A 23,045-nucleotide genomic window follows, 5' to 3' on the forward strand; every position below is an offset into this window, starting at 1 on the left:
AGAAGGCTGATATTGTAAGTCCCTCTGAGGACTGCGCGAAGGGGCTGCTATTCAAAAGCATGCTAGGGTGGCTGCATCTTTTAGGATACTTACGGTAACACAATTCATGCACTCTGTCACGTTTACTGTAACATCTGGATGCGAAGGCCACGCTTAGCAGAGTGAATAAAATGTGTGAAAGTCTTTCAGATTCATAGATTATGTGTGTGTGTAGTTGAAATGACGCCAATGTAATCTATATGGATGTAAGGAATTATTTCAAGAGAAAGGGATACCTTTGCTCTATCTGAGCAACATGCCTGTAGGGAGGAGGCAAATGAAATGACAACACTATCATCATGTCTATTATGCATATGAGTAACATATATATCTGAACCATGCGAAGCACATTACTATGTACGATATATGTGTTTCAAAGCCATATGAGTTGCAAGACCTTCTTCTTCTTCTCCTTTTGCTGCTCCCTCCAGATGTCGCCACAGTGAACCAACATCCTCCATCTAACCCTATTCTCTGCATCCTCTTCTTCACACCAACTAACTTCATGTCCTCTTTCATTTAATCTATAAATCTTCTCTTTGGTCTTCTTCGAGACCTCCCGCCTGGTGGATGCAATTCCAGCATCCGTCTACCAATATATTCACTATCCCTCTTCTGTACATGACCCAACCATCTCAGTCTGGCTTCTCTGACCTTCTCACCAAAACATCTAACATGTGCTGTTCCTCTGATAGACTCATTCCTGATCCTAACCATCCTGGATCCTGGTCACCCCCAAAGACAATCTTAGCATCTTCATCTATGCGACCTCTAGCTCTGCCTCCTGTCTTTTCATCATTGTAACTGTTCCTCCTGTCAAGACTAGCTTAACTTAATTGCAGTGAAAACTGACTGATGAATGTCGATTACAATAAGACATTCTTTTTATTTGTTGTGGCTGTGTGTGTGTAAATACATGTGTGTGTTTGTGTATCTTAGCTATTTTTGTAAGTGTGTTTATTAGTGCAGTTGTTTTTGAAATAGATTTGCTTAGTGTTTCGCATGTTGTTGCTCATATTTATGTATTTATGTTTTTATTGATTTTTATTTATTTGATTTGCCATATAGGTTTAATACACTATACCCGATTTTATTATTAGAGTCGACGCTTGTGATCAACTTTGCCCAGCAGGTGTCCCTATAGATCAACATTACCCCAAAGTTTCCAGAGTTTTCGATAAATAGACATCATGTTACATTAACAGGCTTTCTAACAAAGAGTAAGAAAGAAGAAATGCCATTATTGTCACATACAGTTATACATAGAGCACAACGTAATTGAAATTTGACCTCTGCATTTTACCCATCATGGATGCACCATGAGCAGAGGGAAGCTAAAGATTATATTTCCCTATCATTATAAATTCTGCTATTATTTTAACCATCAGTTGGTATTTGGTTAGATGCCTGAACTTTAGATTTCTGAACTTTAACAGAAAAAGTGCCATTGCAAATTTCACTGTTTCATGTTTTCCGTGGGCCTTGAAGGTTTATTTATAAGGAATTCTACATGATGAGCCAACATTTAGAGTCTGAGAAGAACGACAATATACAATATTTAATTGTCACATTAATATAGCTTCAAAATGATCCATCATTTACACCTATCATTCACTATTTGATGCATCAGTTAACTGATGATAAATAAGATAAATAAGAATCTATACATTTTACAGAGAAGTACCGGTGAGACTAGTGATGCTGTATGGCCAAGAAACAGTAAAAATGACGAAAAGACAGGAGGCAGCGCTGGAGGTCCTGGGAGTGACCAGGATGGTTAGGATCAGGAATGAGTCTATCAGAGGAACAGCACACGTTAGATGTTTTGAAGAGAAGGTCAGAGAAGCCAGACTGAGATGGTTCAGTCATGTACAGAAGAGAGATAGTGAGTATATTGGTAGATGGATGCTGGAATAGGAGCTACCAGACAAGAGGTCTTGAGAAAGACCAAAGAGAAGATTTATGGATGTAGTGAGTGAGGATATGAAGGTAGTTGGTGTGAGAGAGGAAGATACAGAGAATAGGGTTAGCTGGAGAAGGTTGATTTGCTGTGGCGACCCCTGAAGGAAAAAACCAATAGGAGGTGAAAAAGAAGACATTTTACAGAGAAGTCAGAAGCCAGGGAGGCAGACATGGACATGTACAGAGAAGGAATAATGAATATATGGGTAGAAAGATACTGAGGTTGGTAATACCAGGGAGAAGGCCGACAGAAGATGACACATTGGATGGGGTTAGATGGAGGCTGATGATTCAAGTTGGTGACTCCTAAGGGGAACAGCCGATAGAAAAGATGATCCCATCCACTCATTGAGTATGATGTCACCTCAAGAGACTATCTTTTCTGTGGAATAAAAAACTCACCAAAAAAGGGATGAGAAACATATTGGCTATGTGCTGGACTACTGTTGTGCATTTGATAATGATATGTTGACATCAAATATCTGTGAGATATTATGTAATGAGGTTTAATTTGTTTTTACAAGCTGTTTATGTTTTGGACTGCAATTGTCACAGCACCCATTGCTTATTTCACATGAAATAAGCAGATAAATCAAACAGTTCATTACTTCATAATCATACGTCATGATTTGTTCATAACCATGCATCACCACCCACCCAAAACCAAAACAAACAATCAAAAAAAATCAGATAAAAGAATCGGAATAATGATTTCAGTGCTAAATTCATTTCATTTTGACGGCACAAGATAATGTCCTTGGTCCTATCTAAACTCAATAGGATCTTGCTTACCAGAGGGAAGTATAACAGAGCAACCATCAGGTGCTTTATGCATCTGCACAGAAGCTCTGTGCTAAAAAAAACAGCAACAAAACTGTCATACAGTAATTACACATTGAGAACTGAATGTCTGGCATGTAACACACCCCACAAACAGAAACTAATCAGAGAGGAGTAAACACACAGAAGGCGAGATCTAACAATGTCTCATCCACCTTTGATGGGAATTGTTGAAGACATGACATCAGTGTACAAAAAATGTTCTCTGGCTCCACCTGGAATCAGTGCCATCGTGTTTTGGAGTGTCAAATGATGAAAATATGACTGCAGAAATGTAGTATCTTCTTCCACCCATTCATTTTGTCGGGTATAAGGTTTTCCAGATGTTTCAAGCACTTCCACACATTAGGGCTCCTCTTGCACTTGAATGTGGCTTGTAAGAGGTGTGTCAGAAAAATCTGCTAGATAAGCACACCCCTTTGCTTTAACTGCATGATTATAGAGATGTAGTCAATGTCACGTGTGTGTGAACATTTGTGTCAGTCCCAACGGCTCAAATGACAAGTCCCAATGTGTTTGGCTTAATGCTTAATTTAATCAGAAATCATCCGCTGACCACAAGAGGTTGTCAGTTACCTTCGGCAAATTGACCATTTTTTATCTCTTGCAGGAGCAGAACCCAATGTTTATAACAACCTGTAAAATTACTGTAAATCACCCCTCTGAGGCCAAATGCAACTGAATGAATTTTTCATGAAGCTTGGCCCGAAAACTCAAAATGTCACTGAATAATACAAGAACAATGTAATAATTGACTCTGGTCTCTAAAAGAGGCGGGATCTCTCGTAATTTGGTTTTATAAGCCCTGCATTCTTTAAATTCAGAGGATCTCAAGTCTCAAATGATATTTTCCTTGCAGCAGAATGGAAAAGAATGAATGAGAAAAATGACCAATGGTCTTATGATAAGAGGGTTTATTCCCTTCCGTGTGTTAAAAACCATATGTATCTCTGAAAAAGATACTAAATTGTGCTTGATCATCAAAGATTCTGCTTATTTGTAATAAGATACATTGGCTGTTTAAAAGGATCAAAGTGAAATGTTATCATCCCAAGTGCCCATGTTGAAATCAGAAGCCTTTCTGGTTTCTTCCCAAACTGGTTTGTTTAGATTGAAGCCAATGGCCTCCCTTTTTGACAAAGAAGCGACACTCTCCGATCCAGGTGATGTATACTCAATAACATGATGCAGGATTAAGGTGACGTTTCCCAAAGTTTAAGAACAGTAATGTTCTGTGTTTCTGCTGCATTAACGTGACTATAATTACATGCAAATATTATTATGCAATCAAAGCTTTCCTTGTTGAGCAGATGTGCCACAAGATAAGATCAACGACAAGTTGAAATCCGCTCAAATAGATTTGATTTGAGCTGAAAACTTGTTTCACTTGTTGGGCTTTCAGATTATTTGAGACAAGGGGTCATGAGGCATTCTTTCTTTTGCTACTTTGAAGGTTTGGTACTAAGTTCGCATTAACTTTGTGTCTGCTTTGTGGACTCCTAAATGTCTCATGGCCTTCTTTCAGCATGGGGAGGATTAAATTATGACAGACTTATAACTCTGGTCTGAACTATTCCTTTATGGTCTAAGATAAACAGTTAGCCTCTTTGCCTGTTGCTCCAGATTATTTGCTATTTCAAAACATATGAGAATTCAGCTCTCTCACAAAGTCTCAAAGCAACAGAAGTCAGTGTAATTTTTCTCCAAGAGGATGGAAAGATGAGTGTGTGTCCGGTCATCTGAACTCTGTCAAGATGATCAATCCAAAATATACAGAAGAAGCCGACCAAGGCTTAATCATGCAATTTTTGCTCTGATTACCCTCGTTATTACGATTTCTCTTTGTTTATTTCTATATTTCTCAATGTGAATGATTCTAATTGAAATAAAGTGTAAACAACTTTCCAAAGCGCATATGCTGTAGTTTTGCAATGGTCTATGTGTGAGTGTGTGTATTTAACTCCGGCGTCAAGTAATGACTCAGGGTCGACTATTCATTCAGTACCTGAGTATTAGGTTACATGAGCTGTGTGTCAACACGGCCAGACTAAGTCCTCCCCACCCCTCTTGGGACAGCAGAGATTAAGTGCTGTTCACAACAACACTGAAATCAAATACTATGTGTTGGTGTGCATGTATGGCATATCGCACTAAATACAATCAGAAGATTGTGAAATAGGCCTCCCTGGTGTGTTACTGGAAACTTGCATTGTGAGAAGTTGAATCCATCATGTTTAAATCTGCCTCTTATCAAGTTCAGGTCAGAGTATGATCTGATCCCAGGCTGTGCTGTATGAATTATAGGCTGACAAACTTTAACACTCATGTTCACTGCTTCAGGCATCTCAGAGTCATGGTTTTGTCTGCCCTACACCTTTTATGTCCGTGGAAGTTCTCAGTCATCCAGGTCATGGTTAACTGGAAAATGGACTTGATTTTCTTTCCTGGAAGATGCTGTCTGAACTGAAGAAGCCTCTCAAATGAGAGGTGAAATGTCTTCAAGGAAAGAAAATCAAGTCCAACTGCCACGAGAGAAGATTTTGACAAGAGTACAACTTCTCTGTGTTGAATTTGCCCAGCTTTAGACAGAGCTATTGACTCACAAGATATACGCTGCCAGGAATTGGATCTAGTCACTCATCTAATGACTGTGTGAAAGATGAGCAATTCACAAAATGGATCAATGAGCAAGCTTGTCATCTAAACATTTAGAGGCTGTTTGTTTTTTTTTCCCATTTACGGTCGCTCAGACTGAGTTCACCGTCCAAAAAACAGTGACAGGGTCACTTCCACTAATTTATATCATGTTTTATGATATGATGCCGATGGAGCCAACAGACTCTTTTCTCAGGAAAACTGGCCCAAACATAGTTTATTGCACAAGCTTTGTGAGTGAAACCTACCATATAATAGTACCTTTCAAAATAAGACCCAGCAGGTCGTGTCTCCAGAGGACCCTCTAGGTCCAGAGAGGACTGTGTGGACTGTAGATTTTATACTGCAAGGATTGGAAACCTTGCCTCTGTCTAGTATTTCAGTACTTTCCACAGCAGTAAAAGATGTGAATGAGAAAGGCAGATTAGAAAACATGGGCTGGCTTTGGTCTTTGCGTGACCCAGCACTGTATGACCCAGTTGGCTCACTCTCACGTTACCCCGGTGTCATTAATGCATTATAATGCATTATTTAACTAAATGTTAGGAAATGATCGAATAATTCTATTTTTAATGTAGATTTCCTATGATAGTTAAGAAATGTGACCACTTTAAAGAGCTAAAAACAATATTTGTGTTTTATTCACAACTTGGCAATCAATATGTTCCAAGTTGAGAGGCCAGTTAAAGGATCTTCACAGTACAAATAATGACCACACCACATCCACAAAAACACATTTGTTCCTGACCTTGTGTTGAATTGCTGTTGCTGCCTGTCAAATTGCATGACATCCAAAACAATTTATCTTAATTTGAAGTTACGGTGGACACATATCAGTACAGGGAGGCATAGAAAAACACACTCCCCCACACATGTGCTGAAGTAATCAAGCAATCTTTGGGGATGGCAACCATTCAAAGAGGAACTAAGGCGAGAGAGCGAGTGAAGGTCCCGAGGTTGTCTTCTCATTCCTTACTAAATCGTATTCGATCACTTAAGTCCAAAATAATAAAACAAACAAAGTCGAGACCACAGCCTGTTAAAGGAAATGAAGCTGGTTGCTGAGACAATGACATCTTCAGAAGCAAAGAAAACAAAAAAAAGCCCCCCTCAAATTGAGAGCAATGTATCGAGCCTTCAAAACAAACTCAAAATACTAAGTTAGTCTGTTGTTCAACACTTTGGAGATTCTAATTCTCATATCCGGGTCTGACATGATGTCACTGACATGAGCAGAAACATCTCAAGTAGCTAAAAATAGACTCCCGGACGTCAAACATTAGGGTATGTGCAATTCAATTACTTTTCGGGGAGTGACTGGAGATTCAATTACATGATTATGTTTCGGTATCAGGTCCACAAAGGTCTGATTATTGAAGCTAATCTCCTGAGGTTGTTTCCTACTGGTAGGTCTGTTTGACATTTTTGTTTTTTCTTTATAATTTCTTTGACTCCTATTTAGCTACTTTAAGGGTTGACCACTGATGTAGTGTAATGCTAACATTTTGTCCATACCATTTATATAAATAAATATCAATGATTAAACTTTACATGATGGTTTACATGAAGGGATGAAATATTGTAGGATCAATGACTATAGATATATTTCTATGATAAAGAAGTTCTGACTTAACTTTAATTGACATAAATTGAAATAATAGAAATAATAATAATAATAATAGAGATAATGAGAAATAATTCTTGTTCCCTTGGAATTGTTGAAGTGAAAAAATTCTATTACTTTTGACAGGTGGGGCTTCACCATAAAATCCCTACTCAGCTGGCTCATTCTAGCACCCAATCACAACCGACAACAATCCACCTGATTTGATTATTCCCCGAATTCTGTTGTTTCTTTTTTTTGGTTGCATATTTTAAAATTCTGCATTTTTGTGGTCCACCATATGTTGGGGTAACCTTTTGTGCAGAGCAAAGTAATTTTACCTCAGAAATAAACTCCAAATCTGTGTCATAAAGTATTATGTATAACTCAGGAATAAACACAATTATGGACAATGACATGATTATGTAGCCAAAAACAAACACATGATAGTCTGGAAGTTGTTACACACAGAACAATAAACTCTCCATCTTTTAATTCCACTTAAGCTTGTGATGGAAATCACAAGTCTTTGAAAATGCCTTGATTTTATGGTTCTGTTTCTTTCCAATACCATTCAAACCCACAACTCTATCTGTTTTCTTTTCAGCTGAATGGAAACAGCCAGGTGTCCATCACAATCTTGTCATTATTATCCAGCTTAAAAAAATTGCTGGTCAAACCTCATAAAAATAATGTGTTAGATCTTTGCTTCGGAATATTTTCAAAATTTTTCAATTAATTCATTTCAAATTCATCAACAATGGAAAGGGGACAATTGAATAATAAAAATTACAAATGGATTATAGACATAATGAAAATAAAACCATGATGTAGATAAAAAGCTGGATTTTTTTATAAATGACAGTAACATATCAGTGTGGGAAAGCTGAAAACACATTTTTCCTCCAGGGCTCAAGTGACACATTACTCAAAAAGATATGTTTTATAACATTTAATCGGGAAAAACAATTTGACAGAAGGTTCCCCTCAGCGTTTTCCCAATTTGCATGTTACACAATGTGTGTCATACTGATTGCAATTTCTAATTGCCTGACAAAATTCATGTCTTTTTATGGATGGCAGAATCTGCCATGGATTATCATGGATTGAAACCACTGGGTTGCGTAAAAAGTTATTTCTCTCACGATTAAGAAGTGTTTGCAAAACTTTTTTTTATTGACACTAAAGACTGTTCAAGGTACTGGTGCGATATTACAGTATATTCCTCCATTGCCCCCAAAGGAGTAAGCAGGTCATCTAGTGAAAAAGTGGTCTTTCAGCAAGATGGAGCAGTTGATGTAAATCTGCTTGTTCCTGATGCATCTGTGACATTTGTGTAATGAATTTGATTACATTTTGTATGCATTATCACCCTGCATTATTATTATCATGTATGCAACAAACTCTAAAAACTTGCTTTTTTCCCCTTTATTTTTTCCAAAGTTCAATATTACTTCTGATAATTGTTCAGTCAAAATAGCCTTATTCTGTGTTATAAACAGCTGCCTGTTTAAGCTCAGTCTTTGGAAGAAAAGGGGGGAAATGTGGGTAAACAAGCTCTCAAGAAATAAAAAAGAACCCAAAAGCCAGACACCAGGCTATTTCCTGAGAGAATGTGAATGGGAGGCTCTGTTAGTTTTTTCTGTTTAATTTTCCTTTTAATGGCTGTATCTGCCATTTGGCTCCCCTCTGAAAGTGCAAACAAAAGTTTCTAAAATTCCAAACCTGAGACATAAGGCTGCAACAGGAAAAAAAAAATACTGTAAGCTGTTTCTAAACTGTAACTTGTGTCTCTTTGAAGCCTTACAAACATCTTAATGTTTGTTTTCCACATTCTTGTGGTGATGCTGGAAGCAAAACACCTCCACGTCTCTATGTATTCAATCTTTATGAAGAAGGATTTCGAGAAGGTGTCAAATGAAAAGTCTTTCTGTATGTTATGTCCTTATATATGTGTGTGTGTGTGTGTGTGTGTGTGTGTGTGTGTATTTTTTGTAATGATGAGTAAGTGAGCCATCGGATGACGAAATCAGAGGATGTAAATGTCTTGTGGGAGATATTTGATCATGAATTTTAACCCAAAAATTAATTTGATTAAAAAAGTTGAGTCATTAAATTTACTGGGTCACTTTCATTCCTGGAATGCAAGCTCACTGTGTAGCAACAGCTTGCGTATTAATCCAACTTGAGCCTTTCCTTGTCATGCCCTCTTAAGTGCAATTAAAGGAGTGTAATTGTGAAGGTGGTATTAGTTAATTTCTTGCACAGCCACTTTATATAAATAAAGGCTGCAATATAATCATCATGGTCCTGGTAAAGTTTTGCATTTTCCTGACTGAGTCAAAAATGACCACCTTGTATTCCAAATATGGCTGAAAACAGATCCAGTATTGTCATCATAATCAAGGTGATTACAATTCACAGCAGCCAAAGGACCCCGTCTCCAAATTCTCCAAAGTGTCATAACAAAACTTGATTGCTTACAACACCGAACTTACCTTCTTTATGCAGCGACTGGAGTATGCTTATTACAATGGTTAATCTGCTGATTATGTTGTCCAGTTCCAAATTGGAGTGCAAGCAGCAGCTAATTTTGGTAAAATGTGGGAAATTAAACTGCCATTTTTCACAACAGGTGCTCTAAAGTGTCATGGCAGCAGAATAATATTGTTTCTACAAATACTGTTCCAAGTATCCCATTGAGTTGAACCCTTCTAGCCCATAGTTAGTTAAATTATTTATACCTGTTTTAAGTCTTCCGTGGAAATTCTAAATACCATTTAAGCTTTATAATACCACATTGGAAGAGATTACTGAACGAAGAACTGCCAATTACATCAAATTGTGCATGGAGGACTTTTCTTTTGATCCTAAGCCTGGGTCAAACATTAATGTCAGTTCATGGATTTGTATTTCAGATATATTTCCGCAGTATGAAGGCAATGGTAATGAAATGGTTCAAATGCCGAAATTATTTAGGTCTCAGTGTGGGCAGGATCCTCCCATCATATTGAAGAACATCATGACTCAGCACCTCCCCAGCTGTAGGGATTTCTTATAGCTGGCCACTTGTATGTCAGTGCCTGAGGGGTAACACAACCACTCTTTGTGTGTGTGGACAGCATTCTTGGCAGGAGTGAAATGGTCCTGTTCCTCCTTTTTCTGGTCTCCCTGTTATGTCTACCATATAATTGCTTGCCTCAGATTCACAACAAGAATTGTTCAGCAAAACCCCTGTTGGTGATGTTCTTTGTATCATGACTTTGCGGGTGCCCATGTGTCTGTAGTTAAACTGAGATAGATGCATTTGTACAGGGCAAAATCTGAAAATCTCCATTCTCATCGTTCTGAAATTGTATCTGAAGAATTAACATGAAGCCCTGGAAGTAATAGTCAAGATTTCAGATTTACCAGCCTTCCTATCAATCGACACCTTTCCAAAAATGATACATACTGTACGTTCCCAAACTGTTTGTAATATGTATCCGGAAAACAGCTGAGATTGAACATCACTTGGTTTAATTTAGATGATTTCATAATATTTGATATCAAACATTGAGTGACACTTTTATAAACGATCCCCTGGAAAAGTTTTTAATGTACACTTTAGAATGGATTAACTTAAGTTAAACTCCAATTTGTTGCATTTCTCTATCAATCACATGTCTAGTTTGCCCTCGAGACTCTCCAAAGAGAAACTGTATGCACATGGGAATTGTTGTTCTTGTATATGCAAGGAATAAACAAGCTAAAAACACACCAGCTACAGCCATGTATCTCACTGGTCTAACAACAGTGTATAGAGTATAAAAACACCTCATTGGTCTGTATGTTTTTCCTCTCAAGGAAACCCACTACAGCTTAGCCACGTGTCATTTTGTGTGTAACGAAATCGAAGTGCAACACAAGACTCCACACCAACAGAAGAAAAAGGGTTAACTCAAGGTCCAGATGAGGATGAACAGTTACTAAAAACCAGGTGGGCAGGAACAGAAGGCATCTACTGTCAGAGCAGGGGACTCAGATAGTAGGTGATACTAGTAGTGAATATATTGGTAGATGGATGCTGAGGTTAGAACTGCCAGGCAGGAGGCCTAGAGGAAGACTGAAGAGACGAATTATGGATGTAGTGGCAGAGGACATAGTTTTAGTTAGTATGAGAGAAGAGGATACAGAGAATAATGTTAAATGAAAGAAGTTGATTCACTGTGGTGACCCCTGAAGGCAACAGCCGAAAGGAGAAGAGAAAGAAGGAAAATACAGAAGAAAAAATAAAACATGTGTGACCAATAAACCAAAACAAAAATATCATCATATTTAAAAGGCAGTGTTGTATGTATTCCATTTTTGAGCAGCTTATCAGTAAAGATTGAGAATGGTAGAATGAGTCCAAACAAAGAACCCTAAGATGCGCTTTCCAATACAGTTAGAAAAATGTTTAACTTTGTTCCCTGTTTCCAGTGTCTATTTATGTTGTTAGGGAGAAAAAAAACAAAACACATATATCTTGGATATGTTCACATGCTCATTGCTGTATCTCATCATAATACAAAGGCAAGTAAAAATATAAAAATATTGACAGGAATCTGCTCCAACTCCAGTACTGGATTATCTGGAACCTGAAACACCGCTCAGATACGTATATGTTCTCTTGAATTTCAGGATGATATTTAAATGACATAAAACTATGAATCAAGTCATAAACAACCAATCTGTCTTGATATTTGAAAATGGCAATGCTCCAAGTATTTAACCACATTGCCATCTTGGCAACTTGCATTGCCATCAGCAGTACGTTTTTTTGTAATCCCCTTTGCCTTGCATGGCAAAAATGTATTCCAATTTATATACTTATCAGGATTTACCCCAAAAGCTCGTCTATAATCTGCACCTTAAAACACCTGTTCCTCTTCTAAGATCTCCTGGCCAAACCTCTCCTTGCGTTGTTAGCATTATGCTAATCCTTTGAAGCAAGTAGAAGTCTAACCCTGGGTTGATACTGAGAAGAAAGAAAATTCTACACCTTTTTATTTTCATGATTTCAATAGCATGATGATATTTTCTAATGAACAGTAGATTGCAAATAGCCATGTAACATTCTTCTCAATGTCAACTCAAATTTTCGTTTACTCATCCCAACTAACGGTGGGATAATGTATCACCATGTATTTAAACCCCTGAAACTCCATTTACAACCACAGATATGAAAAGGCTGATTCTGCTACTTCATGCAATGTTACTGAGACATTATATATATAGAGATTGTAGAAGTACTTTGGCTCGATAAAGAAATGCGGAAAACAATTCTGAGAGGTACACAGATTGTTTCACTTATTCAAGTATTTGTTTAAAGTTGTTCTCATCTAATGACAGATCATTCGTCTTCAAATGATAGGATCAATCAAATTTCACAAGATTTATTTGTGCTGCTTCAAAAAGGCCTGCGGTAAGCATTAATTTGTGTCATATTCTTTTCATGAACTGTAAATAATGAAATATTGGGGTTTCAATCCAGTATGATTTGGCTGCTCTGTCTTGAAAGTGATGCTGTGGTTCAAGATTTCCAGGAAATATTGGTTTGAAGAGTTTGGTAGAAACATGTTGCTTCACTGAAAAAAAAAGGGAAAATCCTTTGTTTAAAACACATTGTAAAGTGCCAGCTGGCAATGATAGTAGAAGCCATTAACTCTCACACCGAATCTACCGTGAATAATAAGAACAAAGCTATGAATGTGCAGAAATCTGTTGTAAATAGCCTGCATGTTCACACGCGGGACACATTTGTGAGCTTTTCGCAGATTGTAAAATCCAGCACAAGAGAATTTCTTTTCTCATTTTCTCCTCCAGCAGGGGTTTCAACGACCAATTTTATTTTTTTATTCTTTTCTGTAGGTGAGGACCACTGCTTATAACCTTCTGATCAGGAGAAGGGCCTGCGCAAACTTTCAGTCTGTTATTGACTTGTCTTCAATAGCCCTCACATTCATATGTACTCCTTACAAACTTATAAAACTTCTTTTCATATGATCCCTTTTTGCCAGCTGACTCAAATAAGTCCGCTGACCGCAAATCAAAGTAGATACTGATGTATTAGTGTTACGAATCTGATTAATAGCTTTCTTATCAAGAAAAAGGCCCATAAATCCTTCGTGAACACATGATCGGAAAGAAAATTCGCCCTTAACACATATGTTGAAAACAAAATTGCTCATGTGGGCATCTCTATTACTCCCTGTCTTTATGCCAATAATTGTCTTAATGTTGAGTAGTTTATTACCACTATTTTATTTATTTGTTTCGTTATATCACTGCTTTTATTAGTTATTTTTTATCATAAAGCAGGTGATGATGTTTTTTTTGTTGTACTTATTATCATGTTATCTGAACAATAATCAATATTTGTATATTACAGTATTTGTAGCGCTCTACTGGATCAATATTCTGAACAAAGGAGGCAGATTGGAAGGAATAAATATTCCTTGCACCCCAATTCCTTTATTCCTTTATTCCAATACCCTCCCTTTCATATTTTATGTAACCACGAAAGTCCCTATGAGATTGTATAGTTGTTTGCTTGAAAAAAGATGGGCACAGACATAAATCTTTCATTTATGTGTGCAAACAGTGACACCACAGAACATCATAAAATATCGCCACAGGAAACAAAACACGGTAAATTAAGACAAAACAAAATAGAGTCAAGGGTTAAGATGAATCATGAGGGGAAAAGGAAATGTTAAAACAATGGTTTTGTTGTTAAGCTGATTTTAAAACACTGAGATCTTGGTCTTTGCAATGAAGGCTAAGCACTACTGTTTAATTGCTAAAAAATGTAAAAATGAGCTTCAACCATTGAATAAGGAACAGGCTAGAAAACCACACATGTTTATGTATAATTTCCTGATAAATAGATACTTTATAATGACGTGAATAAAACCCATCAATTCATCCATCTTCTGCTTATCAAGGTTGGGTTGCTGGGGAGCAGCCGAAGCCTGCTGTCTTCAAATAAATATATTTTTGTTTATGAATAAACACAAACAAAAACACATTTTTATTTTTCAAGTTTATATAAATTATGCATTAATATATACAGTGGGGCAAAAAAGTATTTAGTCATCCACCAATTGTGCAAGTTCTACCGCTTCAAATCATGAGAGAGGCCTGTAATTTTCATCATTAGTGAAAATTCTGTCTCTCAACTATGAGAGACAGAATGCAAAGAAAAAATCCAGAAAATTACATTGTTTGTTATTTAAAGAACTTATTTTGCAGATTATGGTGGAAAATAAGTATTTAGTCAAGAACAAACGTTCATTTCAATACTTTGTTATTTACCCTTTGTTGACAATGACAAAGGTCAAATGTTTTCTGTAAGTCTTCACAAGGTTTTCACACACTGTTGCTGGTATTTTGGCCCATTCCTCCATGCAGATCTCCTCTAAAGCAGTGATGTTTTGGGGCTGTTGCTGGGCAACACGGATTTTCAACTCCCTCCCAAGATCTTCTATGGGGCTGGGATCTGGAGACTGATGATAGCCTTCATTACTTTGGTCCAAGTTCTCTGCAAGTCTTTCACTAGGTGTCTCCCCCCCCCCATGTGGTTCTGGGATTTTTGCTCCCCCTTCTTGTGATTATTTTGACCCCACGGGGTGAGATCTTGCATGGAGAGATTGAAGGAGATTATCAGTGGTCTGGTATGTCTTCCATTTTCTAATAACATTGCTCCCACAGTTGATTTCTTTACACCAAGCTGCTCATTGGAGATTCAATCTTCTCAGCCTGGTGCAGGTCAACAATTTTGTTTCTGGTGTCCTTTGACAGCTCTTTGGTCTTGGCCATAGTGGAGTTTGAAGTGTGACTGTTTGAGGTTGTGAACAGGTGTCTTTTATTACGATAACCGGTTCAAACAGGTGCCATTTATACAGGTAACGTGAGGAGGACTAAGCCGCCTCTTACAAAAGAAGTTACAGGTCTATGAGAGCCAGAAATCTTGCTTGTTTATAGGTGACCAATTACTTATTTTCCACCACAATTTGCAAATAAATCCTTTAAAACCAAGCAATGTGATTTTCTGGATTTTTTTTTTTTTTTGCATTCTGTCTTTCATAGTTGAACTGTGCTTATGATAAAAATTCATGCAACATGCATTTTACACCTAGGACTTCAGTAGCACTCCGAATCAATCCATCCCCCAATAATTAGTTTATGGCTATGAAAAAAACATCTTATTATGCAGAAATGCAGTATAAGGAGAGGTGCATCGCAGATAGATAACCCGCGTAGTGTTAAAATTTGCTCGCAGGAGCGCATCACGTGGCGACAAAGGGATGCCCAACTCTGTATACTTCCACTGACACCCCCACGCGTAATCGGTTGACCGGCACCCCAAGTGCCACAATTCCAAGAGTGTGTAAAACAAGTCCTTATTAGGAAATTAACCCGACTGTTGAGGCGATGGTATAAAATGACCGCGCCTCCTCGGCCCGGGGCCAGAACCTCATCACCTGCACATCCACTGGAGGCTCAGTGGGTGTCCAGAGAGATACTCTAAGGGTGACAATATCTCATAAGTGTATTTCCTGACTTTGAATAAAACATTCTTCCTTGATCAGTCCCTGAACACACCGGGACAATGAAAGGGACCATAAAAGTCCGGTCCCATGGCGGGAGCCACAAAAATGGACAGTAGCCACAATAAATGCATTTCTAGTAAACAGCTGTGACACATAAAAAACACCAGTAACAACCTTATAAACCTGCAGTATTATTTAGGAAAATAGCAGCATATTACTCTCCAAAATTCTGATCATTTGTAGACAAAATCCATCCTCCTTTCTTTCCTCAAACAGAGTTCAATTATTCTGTTGAACAGATTATCCGTGTGCTTCGGCTCCAAGCACTCCCAGCAATGAAATTTGCAGTGTACCTCAGAGCCTGTGAGCCAGGGGAACCGGTCGTAGTTCGTGGCTTGGAAATGTCGGACAAATACTTTTCCTGGTTTGTGACAGGTTCGCTAGCTTAGGAGTGGCCTGACCTTTCTTCACTATGTCCAGCTTTTCTTCAAAAAGAAAATCGCTTTAACAATATATTAGTAACTAAATCCGTTTCTTCTCCTCCTGCAGCCATTGTGGGTTGAAAAAAATGATATTAAACAAACACAACTATATTTCTGTTTGCAGCTCGCTAGTACGCTTCTCCTCGCTAATACGATTGTCCACTCTGTGACTATGCAATCAGAGGGCGTGAATACGCTGACGTTGCTGAAGCCTGCTAGAAGGCTTTGATGTCGCGAACTCAAAATCTGATTGGTTGAAGCAACAGCGTCACACTCACTATGTTTCTTAAATACAGCTAATGGAATTGTGGATAGCCACCTCCACACAACCTGCAAAGAGGAGTCAAGGATTCAGGGAAGGAGGAGACTGATAAGAGAGGATTACTGTGTCCCTACATTAGACCCATGTAGGAAGAAGATCTCACCTTCCTGCCACCATGTTTGTTTGTTTTCTCCCCAGGGCAAAGGACATTTGAAGGCTTCATCTTGTTGAAGCAATAGTGTGATATTTTCAAGGCTAATATTCTGCAATCTGTGTCTTTACACGGCTCCATTAATGCCGCAAGCCACACAAGAACAACATGTAATCCAGGTATCCTTTTGAATTAGATGTTGTTTTTTTTTTTTTTTAATTGGTGCTTTGACTTTGACCTTTTATAGTTTTATTTGTATTTCTTATTCCCCCCCTTTTTTTTTACTGTTTATACAATTTCCTACTATTATTTATTATTGTTATGTTTTACTTGAAACTCTGGCACAACAATTTCCTCCTTTGGGATAGATAAAGTTGTTCTTATTCTTATTCTTATTCTTATTCTTATTCTTATTCTTATTCTTATTCTTATTCTTATTCTTATTCTTATTCTTATTCTTATTCTTATTCTTATTCTTATTCTTATTCTTATTCTTATTCTTAAAGATGTTGTGGCGAGCCAGGTTTGCAGAGGACAATTTGGTTGAGGAATCAACTCTTCAAAGATTATGTCAACATCTCCTTTAACTTTAATCCAACTATTTCCAGTTGGGAATGCTTTTTTTATTGAATCTGTAACATTGATATTGAGGTAGAAAAATAATGAAGGGAGTTTCTTTTTTTTTTTACTTCACTATTTTTTTTTTCTTTGCTATCGAAAAGGATTTTCCTTTTCTTTTTTTTTTTTTTTTAATTATTATCATTTTAAGATTGGCCTACAAACCAGATAAGATTATTAAGTAAGACGCTCAACAGCAGTCAAGAAAAGTGAAATGTCAGATCAGCGTCTCCCCTCCTCCCTTTCAGAGAAACCGGGGGCGGGCACGACTGCCCGTCACCGTACGTCAGAGACGGCTTCGTTATTTAAACTTGAATGAAGAGTGAAAGAAAGTTTTTTTTTTACTCGAGCCGAGACTGTGGAAGGCAGAAGAACCAGGATAGTTCCCGTTATCCGCGGACGGAACGCCTCTTACTCCGCCTGTCACCGCCCGCTTCTCGCAGCCCTCCATCATGCCGAACGTACCCCAGACCGTGACACTGACGGGACCCTCGCCGTGGGGGTTTCGTCTGGTCGGGGGACGAGATTTCAGCACACCGCTAACCATCTCCAGGGTAGGTAGTCCTATCGGTCGGATACGTTTAGTCTCCCCCGGAGAGAAGACGAACCCTGACCGCTATTCCACGTCTACCTGCTGATGACCATTAGTGACATTAATAAGAGTAAAATGCAATTTAGAGTAAAAAAAAAAGGGAAAGTTGCAACTGTTTCCACGTATTTCAGATCCCCGGGGTCTGACTACACGCAGGTCCGGGAGCTCGACGCTGTAATCTGCGGAAGGTGTTGGCTGATTCCCGGTAGAGCAAACTTGCCACTTAAAGTTAGTCAGTCTCAGTACTCGAGACAGAAGTACTGCAGAAATGAGGTTAAACACCATTTAAGTGGCTATTGGAATTGAAAACAACAAAACAAAAGTGATGATAAATGTTGACAATAAAAGTTGACAACAAAATTGGGGGGAAAAGACTTTGCAAACATACATGCATAAATTGTAACCTGGAGGGGAATATAATGGAACACTTGTGTTATCTGCCACTGAGTCAACAAGACTTTGACCCAGACTAGAAATGTTGACAACCAGATAGGGGGAGTGATAATACATATTTTTAACACTTTATAAACCATTTATAGAGACTTAAACATTCAAACACATATTATATTGAGGAGGTGGACACTTGTGTTATCTACCAGTGAATCAATGAGACGTTGACCCTTGACAGTGAGACTGTCTATGAAAATGAACTCACAGAACTGTGATTCAAAAGTGTGTGTTTGTGTGTGTGTGTGTGTGTGTGTTTGTGTGTGTGTGTGTGTGTGTGTGTGTGTGTGTGTGTGTGTGTTTAATCACCTCTCCAATGGCTTATACGGTCTCCATGGGGCAATGTTAGTCACCAAATTCTTGACCATTTTCATGTGGTGATATTGATGTTGTTGCTGTTATTCACAGTCCTTTATGAACTTTCCTGACCCTCAGTATATGGGTCAAGAGTCAGTGTGCTGGCAGTGGATCTGGCAGTAGCCAACAGTTGATTCGAGCCAGGGTAAACACACTCAGCTCTGGCTGCAGGGCTTGTAGATGGGGCTGGGGGGTGCTGGTGCGGTGAGTGAGGTGCTGACATTTGTTTTTCATCAGAACTCATTGGCGTTGCTGAAGGATTCCAGGTGTTGCTCTCAGTTGGATCACCGGTCCCACACCCCCTTTAAATACAGACCCCAAGCTCCTCAACTTAGTGGTGTAAATTTTTGATTTATGGTGGCCAATGAATGAGTCGGAGTGAGGTGTAACAACTCCTGACAGTTACCTGAAGTGTGGTCTATGTTTAGCCCTGCCAGTTTATCCCTGTGAAAGGAGTGAAAAGATGGGACATGCTCCAACTTACCAAGTCCTCTCATTTTAGACTTGGGACCTTTTTATTTAGAAAGAATAGCTCGTAACTTTAACAACTTCATGATGTCATGAGAGCTCTCCACAGTCCTATTATTTTATTGTCTTCTCTTAATAGTAAGACCATAAACAGCACTACATTATGTGATGTGTATAATGATTGCGGTCTTTCTGTGAACATCCCGAGTCTTTGAAAATATTACAGCAGCATTTGATCTTAAGTTTTTAGTGTGATTAGTGTGGCACTAAATTATGTCAATCATTGACATACAGTAAAGGTGGCAATGACAAGCCAGTTGTCTTGCGATATATGTGTTCGCAATGAAAACCAATTCAATTGAATAATTGCGCCATAATAATGAAAAATGTAAGTAAGTGGTACAATCTGAGCATAGTTGGCAAAACATGTAATAGCAGGGGCACAGATACAGACGGTCATTTGGCCTCAATTCTCTGTCTGAGTTGCCCCCTGTAGCTTTTGTTTGCTCTGTATCAGCCATGTGGGAAAATCTTACTGATGTCACACGTTCAGAAACCCTGACGAGAGAAACAAATTTTATGAGATACGTCTCATAAATGAGGTTTCTTCTGACATCATGTTTTCAAAATGGGTATTGTTTAGAGGCCAGTTGGTTGGACAGGAGCCATCACGCATGGGACCAGGTTGTCCCCTGAGGCTCTAGAAGGATATTTTTTTCGTTGCTACTCATATTGGAAAGTATCTCCTGCACTTGCTGCGTTTACGCTGCGACCAGCAAAACCCAAGACAGCAATTAAATGGATATACATGCAGTTAACATGCTTGTGAAAGTATTTCAGAGAATAGTTTATTTCTTAGAGTATCCGAAATGCCTCTTCAGGGGTCATTTTGGCATCGAGACTGTAAAACGAGCTGGTGACAACAATCCTAAGAGTCAAAACAGGAACAATCTATTAGCAGCCACTTATTCTTTGGTAGAAGAATGCTTTAAACTAGGTTAAAAAATGCAGGGATATCTCTTTGTTTGAAGTCCTTATGAACTATCTGCTTTGCAAGTTCAACAGTTGGCCTGTACGCCTTTGTTTTTCATATATTCAGAAAAGCAAAACACCTGCTGAGGTTGTGCAATCATCCTTGACGGTTACGTTAAAGGTATTTACAACAGCGCTACTTGCCACAAAACTTGTAAATACCATTAAGTCGTGATTGCACCGGCATGTTCTTTGCCGAAGGTGATAATGTTCCAACCTTAATAGTGCCCTGCCAGCCTATGAGGTCTCAATCCGGTTATTCTTGCCTTTGCCTGACTTGGAAGTATTTTTACTGACACTGTGGCTGCGTTAAATACATATGACACTAAGGTTATTACAATACTAGAATTTAAACATTTTACCACAGGACTATAGCCATGGTAGCAAGAAAGAAAACAGTCCCAGTCACGCAAAATGAGATTCCATGAAACACGTTGTGTGGGCATTCGTTCTAAAACCAGAACTCAGAGGAGATTTTGAAATTAGTCACATGATACTGATTTGACGCTATTTCTTTTATGGATTATTTGCAGAGCCATTGCCATAAATAGAAACACACGTCTCCTAACTCCCAAAAAGAATTAGTTGCCTCCTTCTCCACTTTTTGAACCTCACTGTCCAAAATTCTTGATACGTCTCCACATCATCGGGCACTGCCAGATAAACAAACTGATTAATGTTCCATAGCTTTTAGCTTTAGGTCTAGAAAAAGTATCAAAGTACTGATAGTTTTGACAGGCCTGCTGGAAACAGTATTAGTTATCGCTGATGTGACTGCAGCTATTTAGATAGCAAGCATTGAATGTGGCAGCTGTGTCATAAGCGCTGATGTAAAAACTTGTAGAAACTGAAGCGTGGGGCTGGAGGGCTTGTAACACCTGCCAACAGTCTGCTCCTCAATGGGAATTCACATCCAAGTGTTGGCCAAGTGATCCAGACATTCATTCCTGGAATCTTCCATACGGATACCTTTTTGCTCTTTTTATTTTGTGGTTCATCTTGTATAGTTTGTTCTTTGCATCTTCCAGAAATGTCAACGTAGGGTTTTATTTTGTACTGACTAATACAGATCGTTCAGCTTAAAACACAAGACCAAACTATTTGAATAAATGTTTAAATTGTCATTAATAGCAGAGTTTCAAACATTGCCCTTTGTTTGCACCCCCACCCTGCATTTCAGGTTAGATCATATCCAGAAAGCTGTAATGCATAAGAAACGTTTCAAATGAGAGATTAATTGGTACTTATATACAGTATGACAGTCCAGGTAGAGTGGGTGGGTCAAACACTGGAGATAGTTTGTTGTACATTTACAATAAAAAAAATACATCTGTTCCCATGTACTTTCACACTTATAAAAAGCAAATATGTCTTGCTTGAAGCATATGAGAACCTAACATCATTGTAAATCATCATCTTCAGCTAGGTGGTCTTGCTGTCATCAGGGGGAGATTAAGGCAGAGTCATAGAAGAATGAAATGTGACAGAAGTTAGTCGTATACTGTTCAAATGAGCTTTCAGCTCATTCTTTGTACACAGTATTACTTACTAGCTCAAACTAAGACCACTTTCTATACTGTAGGGAACCTATGTAAGTTTTGGGCTCAGAATATTCAATGAGTATTGTTAGTATTTTTTAATCAAGACTGTACACTTGTGTTATCATCAAAAGTCAGAGATGCAATGAACCCAATGTCCTTTCCTCGCTTTAATTTCTCCTCGTCCATCTGTCTGTCCTTCTGCCACATACCAGAGGGAGGTCATGTGACCTAAAGCCGCGCGGGTCGTGTCTTAGTCACTGCTGGTTATAATTTTTAGCTTAAGGCTGTTCTTTTGGCATCTTGTCTCTCCAGCCTAGAATTATAGATGCTCTGACCTGCATCTCCACAACAAACTGAACAAAAGATAACAGATGGTGTTCTTGGGGGAATTTCCTGTTGTCAGTAAATATGTTCTGTCCTTGAATTACAAGGCAATGGAACAATTCAAGCCCTTGAATTGTTTTTTTTTATGCTTTTCCTGGTCATTTGGTCTTCTTTTTGCACAACATACACGTAATTAACCATCTGTGCCAATCGCTGTTATAAGAATAGGTCACCATTTAATAACAGATCCATACTGAACAAGCATATTGTTCAGTATGGAAAAACAAAATAATTGATTTTGGCACAAAAACATTATTGATTTTTGGCATTATAAATATTTTGATGCTACAGTAGAGACGCTATAGACAAAGCAAACTCATTTAAGGGAAGAAATATTTGTTTTATTTATTTATTTCTTTATACCACCAAAAGGTGAAAAAAGGACAGATTTTTGATCCTTTTATTTTTTTAAGCATGGTTTGTCTTGAAAAACACATTTTTCATATATGTATACGTTGCAAATCACATTTACCATTAACTATTGAGACTAATATTGATGACCCATGACTCATGGTCATGTTGGAGACACACACCAGAATTTCAGACTGCTGTCGTGTTCCAGTGACTCACATTTTTGTTATGTTCTCACATTGCTGTCGCTTCATGTCTTAGTCATCATTTGTACTTTCACTCATTAGTCTTGGCAGAGTCTATATCTTTGACTGTGAGAATCACCAGTTGGATCCTCACAACCCACACTAGTTAATAGCTTTTGAAAAAGATTCACATGAGTTGTAACCATGGTTGTTATCGTAGGTCCAACAAGCACACAAAGGTGTCAACAAACTGCTAAGAATTATTCTCTCAGTTGCTGAGACATATGACTTTATGACTACACCCCTAACAGATTCTTTCTTTGGGATCTGAAGAAGTAGGAGATATTTTAAAGAGATTGCTGTAGACAGTCAGAAAATATTTTTTCATGTTAAAGTATCACATAACTACCTCATGACTGCTGGCGGCTGAAGTTTATCGACAGAGCTGTGATAAATCCTTCTTTTTATTTGCTATACAAATGATTTGTATGAAATTTTTG

At 38.2% G+C, this 23,045-nt stretch overlaps 1 protein-coding gene across 1 annotated transcript in view; it reads left to right on the forward strand.

Annotated features, from left to right (window-relative positions):
• The first annotated feature begins 17,462 nt into the window (after positions 1-17,462).
• pdlim4 (PDZ and LIM domain 4) overlaps positions 17,463-23,045 on the forward strand; it is a 44,563-nt gene continuing 38,980 nt past the window's right edge. Inside the window, exon 1 of the mRNA XM_086176643.1 lies at positions 17,463-17,742. Within this exon, the coding sequence (XP_086032769.1) occupies positions 17,641-17,742 (102 nt within the window). The 5' untranslated portion in view covers positions 17,463-17,640. The remainder of the gene's footprint in view (positions 17,743-23,045) is intronic.

This window comes from Fistularia commersonii, chromosome 29 (genome assembly GCF_037954325.1).
Source record: "Fistularia commersonii isolate RoL2024-O1a breed Wild chromosome 29, RoL_Fcom_v1.0, whole genome shotgun sequence".
NCBI classification, from domain to species: Eukaryota; Metazoa; Chordata; class Actinopteri; order Syngnathiformes; family Fistulariidae; genus Fistularia; species Fistularia commersonii.